Source organism: Aedes aegypti, chromosome 3 (genome assembly GCF_002204515.2).
Source record: "Aedes aegypti strain LVP_AGWG chromosome 3, AaegL5.0 Primary Assembly, whole genome shotgun sequence".
NCBI lineage: Eukaryota > Metazoa > Arthropoda > Insecta > Diptera > Culicidae > Aedes > Aedes aegypti.
In genome coordinates, this window is record NC_035109.1 from 275,217,970 (window position 1) to 275,220,434 (window position 2,465).

At 35.5% G+C, this 2,465-nt stretch overlaps 1 protein-coding gene across 1 annotated transcript; it reads left to right on the top strand.

The window, feature by feature from the left end:
- Positions 1-213: 213 nt before the first annotated feature.
- LOC23687666 lies at positions 214-2,180 on the top strand. The gene is made up of 4 exons (XM_011495454.2): positions 214-378; positions 439-1,156; positions 1,210-1,411; positions 1,465-2,180. Exons 1-4 carry the CDS (start codon positions 219-221, stop codon positions 1,699-1,701), a joined length of 1,317 nt encoding a protein of 438 aa, XP_011493756.2. The 5' UTR covers positions 214-218; the 3' UTR covers positions 1,702-2,180.
- Positions 2,181-2,465: the final 285 nt, after the last annotated feature.

Genomic DNA, 2,465 nt, shown 5'->3' on the forward strand with positions numbered 1-2,465 from the left:
CCAAACTGGTACATGAAGTGGAACTTAACTTTTGCTACATCAAATGCATAGGGAAATTATTGATGATTACCATAACTTCCCGTATCAACCTACATTTTCTGCGCACCGACTTCTCCTATATGGGACAGTTATGCTTTCATGGAAAAAGTGAAGACATATATTCTGTGGCTTTCCAATGCCTTCTGTGGCTGCCAGTTGCACCGATATCGGAGCTGAAGATGGATGGTCTTCAAATGCGCGGAAATTTTTTAACAACTTGCTTTAATCGATTGATGAACAAAATCCAAAATTATTACAGTAACATTCTCAAAAAATGGCAACATGAAGAACCAGAAGGAGATTATTTTTGGCAAGCTGACATTGTAACGGCAGTGGCAGGTTTGTGATCACCATACATCGTTGATGAGTTCGACACTTGTATGAGTTTCTCTTCAACAGCGATTCGGTTCGACCCTAAGAGCCAACTTCAGATAATTATCTGCAAGATATGGCGCATGGTTTTATGGTATCAGTGTTTGTACATTTTTCTGAAAGCTCTAGAGAATATCATCAAAGGAGACGATTTTGGCACTACCGTTTTGGAATGCATGTTTTCTTACGAGGCATTGATGTGTTTTATGAAGGAATGGATTCTTATCCACAACTGGAAAAGGATAACTGATGCACGGAAATTTATCAACGAAATGTACGGTGTTGTGCGGCATGAATCTTATGATACCCCTTCCAGAAAGAAATATTATCTTATGATTCGAGCAACAGGAATGGGACTGGCCATCATTACATTTGTTGAAGGGATATTCCTTTTGCTCCCCAGCGCATCGATGAACGTCATGTTTGGGCCACCTAAAGTATTTTGCCGGACGCCAGTTTTGGAGCATGTTTCCTACTATTTGTTACGACTGACTATGTCTCCCATTTGGACATGCCGAATTCTTTGCACTACGGTAGTTGTTGCATCTATACTCGTGGGTTTCAAAAATGAATTTGATATTTTCGCCCATGGTTTTAAACTCATCATAGTCCAAGTGAAATACGATACAGATAAATACCACAGAACGTCGCGAGATTCAAACAATCTTCAGCATGATGAAGTATTCTTCGAGATATTGGAGCAATACGTGTATCAGTATATAAAATATCACGTTAAACTACTTAAGTACGTCATCATAAATCACTAAGCAAACGATTATTCATTATTTGTATTTTTAGGCATCTGCAGCAATTTAAGCCATTGGTCGAAATTTTCTTTCTTGTTCTTTACTATCAAGCGATATTTATGATGGCTGCGTACTCATTTATAATCCTGCGAGCAAAGCTTACAATAGCATCCATTATGATTTCGACAGCAGTTATGACTTACTTCATAAAGTGCTACTTGTGGTGTTATGTCGTCGAGTCCATTCAAGCCACGGTATGTCGGATAGTTGGTCAAAAAACGTATTGAAACATGTTCACACTTTACAGGTCGAAAATGTTGAGTATCAAATTGTGGATCTGATCACGATTATTCCCCACACGAGAAGGTCTCACTCTCGGTATGTTAAACTGCGATCAGCTCTGATGATAATGAAAATACGAACGCGAACTAGTGCACAGTTTACCTGTGGAAGAATGTTTGTCATATCAATTGAATTGTTTGAGAAGTTGCTCAAAACGACATATTCGGTGTTTACATTTCTTCTGAATGCAGAACAGAATTGAAAACTAGTGTTAAATTTTGTCTATGGCAATCTAATCTATTTTAGTTGTATTTGGAAATACCAAAATTTATTAAATGTTTTAGCAGTACTATTGGACCCGTTTAGCCTCATCATCATTAACTCAATAATATTCACATCACAAGTACGTTATTTATATTCTAACACCAAGTTTCCAAACAGAATCTTTAAAAAATCTGTAGCTTAAAGGTTTTTCAGTAGTTTTTTTATTGCTATTAATTAACTTTTAGTCAACAATTAAAAAAAACGAACACAAAAACTTTTAAGTGTTTTCACCTTCAAATCCTTCTCTAAGAAATAGATTTATCTTTTTATGAAGCAACACCAGCTCAAGACTACAAATTCGATTCTGTGGTAGGTTAGTTTCAAGATAATATACACGTTTTTATCATTGTTTGACTAAGTAAGGTATTCAATAACATTCATTGTAACAAAAAAATAAGTTTGGATGATCTAATCACCTGGAGATTATTAATTCTTAGTCAATAAATTTATTTTAATCTCAGTGTCTTTGTTTACCTACGTGTTATTTAATATTACAGTTCGTACCATAGTTAAAAGACTAACGTTATATTTTACTATATAGTTATGCAAACTAGCTTCAATCATTTTACGAATCCATTTCAACGACAAAGTCATCCCCCATATCATTCTAACAATTCTTATTATGGGAATATACTTCTATCGAAGCCATTTTGATGAGGATAAATGGCTCAATAGTTTAATACCGCAGGAAGCTTGATGAGC

What these genes read in the sequence shown, in the direction of transcription:
- LOC23687666 (XM_011495454.2), top strand. Translation starts at nt 219, where the DNA reads ATGGATGGTCTTCAAATGCGCGGAAATTTTTTAACAACTTGCTTTAAT. An exon ending in TATCACGTTAAACTACTTAA is followed by an intron (nt 1,157 to 1,209) that starts GTACGTCATCAT and finishes TTGTATTTTTAG; the next exon opens with GCATCTGCAGCAATTTAAGC. An exon ending in TCGAGTCCATTCAAGCCACG is followed by an intron (nt 1,412 to 1,464) that starts GTATGTCGGATA and finishes CACACTTTACAG; the next exon opens with GTCGAAAATGTTGAGTATCA.